The sequence below is a fragment of the Sesamum indicum genome, linkage group LG2 (genome assembly GCF_000512975.1).
Source record: "Sesamum indicum cultivar Zhongzhi No. 13 linkage group LG2, S_indicum_v1.0, whole genome shotgun sequence".
Classification (NCBI taxonomy): Eukaryota; Viridiplantae; Streptophyta; class Magnoliopsida; order Lamiales; family Pedaliaceae; genus Sesamum; species Sesamum indicum.
Window position 1 is genome coordinate 12,828,019 of NC_026146.1, and position 2,476 is coordinate 12,830,494.

The window sequence follows — 2,476 nt, forward strand, 5'->3', positions numbered from 1 at the left end:
AGATCTCCCGCAGCTCGGCCAACTGCTCGTCGTCTAACTTCACAGCAGGCTCTTTACTGCTCATCCCAAATACCTCTGATCAAAACTTGTATCTTTCTCCTTCAGAAATGGGTGTGTTCTTGATCTCCTCAGAAAAATTCAATGGGATTTTTGATCTGTTGATGATGGAAGCTGATCCAAGAAATTTCCCCAACACTCTGTTATTGACTTGAATATTTTGTGTTTGTTTTGGTTGGGCTTTTTGTTAATGATCCACCGCTTTCGAGAGGTCCTCCGAATTGCTGGCAGAAGTTTGAAAAGAAAGAGCTAATCATTCGGATCTAATAAGACTGTTTTCTGCTTGTGGAAGTGAGAATGCCGCTTTGTCTGTAGTTTGATAACACGTAGTGACACATAGACTTTTATTCTTTATTGTTTGTTTTTGATAATGATGTGGGTTTGGGTATTTAATTTCATTGCTAACTACAAAATTATGGTGATTGGTGCCTTTGGCTTTTCCAATGAGTCAAAATTGACCAATTAAACGGCTGAAGATATATTTTTTTAATAAAAAAGTTAAATTACATCTTGATTTATATTTAAGGGATATTTACATTCTTTTCTCCTAAAAATTGGTATAGTTACACGTAAACCCTGTGGTTTGGAAGATTACATTTAATACCAATGAGGTTTGCTTTCATCTAACAAATAAGTTCCTCTATTAGTTAAACTTCACTTATTTTTTTGATATTAACAAAAGTATTTTAAAAAATCTATATTTACCACCAATTGACTTATTACTGACTTATAGCAGGTAAAATAGATCTTTTTATGATCAATTGCCCTCATATGTCTTCACACGTTAATGCATGTTAGGAGGTAAAACTTCACCATTATAAGGGCGGTTCAATCCAAGAAAATTATTTTACATGCAATAAATAAATAATAAGTTAATCAACGATAAATATTAATTTAAATTTATTTTTTTATTAAAATATCAGCAAATTCAGTGAATTTTGAATATCGAGAGAACCTATTTGTTAGACGAAAGGAAACCTTAGGGTGTTAGATGTAATTTTTCAAACTATAGAGGGGCTACGTATAATTACATCAAACTTCATAGGAGGGGAGTGTAATTATCCCTATTTTTAAATGAGTAAATTACATTAACATCTTTTAAATTAGATTTAAATACACAAACATTTAAAAAATGTACTTGTTTGTAGTTACAATTATAATATCAAAGAATGTATTTATAATTTTGCAAAGGATAGAGGTGTTTTTATATTTAAACTTAGTCACAGGGTCTCACGAGGCGCCTATCGCAAAGCGCACCGTGTGGCTAGTAGTCCGCTAACTACGTTCGCCAATCTCCGCACACACCTCCGCTCGGCACTAATGTAGCGCGCCGAAATATATCACAGTCGGAAGGAACAAATCATACAACATTAAATTGCACACGCGATTTCGAAAGGAGCTTGTATTATTGCTGGAAAATGCGTATACAATAAACAACGATGCTAGAGCAAGGGGATCGCCTTGAGGGGGACTCTAACACGTCACTAAACCAAGCTTCTTACTCATTCCCCCCCCCCCTATAATAGGCTTAAAAAAATAAATCATATTTCCTACACTAGACAATAGAAAACTTGAAATTTGCACCTCAGGAGGCGTAACGTCCCCCTGAGCAATCTAAACAACAGAAAGCAAATAACAAAACAGTAACAAAGCGATAAAAGGCCTACACCTAGGACTCTAAGACTGTTGGATGTCCAGCGTCTGTCGATGAAGGCTGAGTGGTCGGCCATGTAGAACGATTGAGTGGCCAAAATGCGCGTCAAGAGGGCCTAGTGGGCGGGCGGCCCTTGACACAGGGTCATGTCCATATAGTTTATCCTATTTACTATATATAGGTCTTTATCATTTTTTTTAAATAAATAGATAAGGTAATTCTATTTTTTGTTGGTATGATATATCACTAAAAAAAAATTGAACGGGCATTGGCATTCTTAAGGATTGAAATCAGGTCGCTGACGTCAGGGTCTTCTTATATTTCATCTTTTATTTTTGGAATGAACAAATCGTTCCTAAAGCCATTCCAATATTAGTGTTATAAGTTGTGTTGCTACAACCATTCCAAACGTAAAACGGTAAAATATTATATGACGTTTGAAATGATTTGGTAGAAATTAGAACAACCCACAAATTGCACATAATTACTGTTCCAACATGAGCTCCAAACTAGTCTAACATTGGTGATTATTTAACTAGACCGTCTATCTGCTTTGGTTATGAAAAACTTTTCTTAATTAGTTGTGATCCCAACACTTGATGCGGTGAATACTTTCCACTTTGTGCACAATATTGACTAATTGGGATATGAGGTGTATTCAATGTTCAACTAATTGAAATAGTAAATAATTGCATTAAATTCTTTGAAAGTACTTTGCATAATGCCAAATAACCAAAAAAATATCAAAAGTTTGAAATGTGTTAA

At 34.6% G+C, this 2,476-nt stretch overlaps 1 protein-coding gene across 1 annotated transcript in view; it reads right to left on the reverse strand.

The window, feature by feature from the left end:
* Positions 1-381, reverse strand: part of LOC105156009 (probable calcium-binding protein CML11) — a gene marked incomplete in the record, with an annotated part of 2,253 nt that extends 1,872 nt beyond the window's left edge. The window contains 1 exon segment of the mRNA XM_011072022.2: positions 1-381. Within this exon segment, the coding sequence (XP_011070324.1) occupies positions 1-64 (64 nt within the window).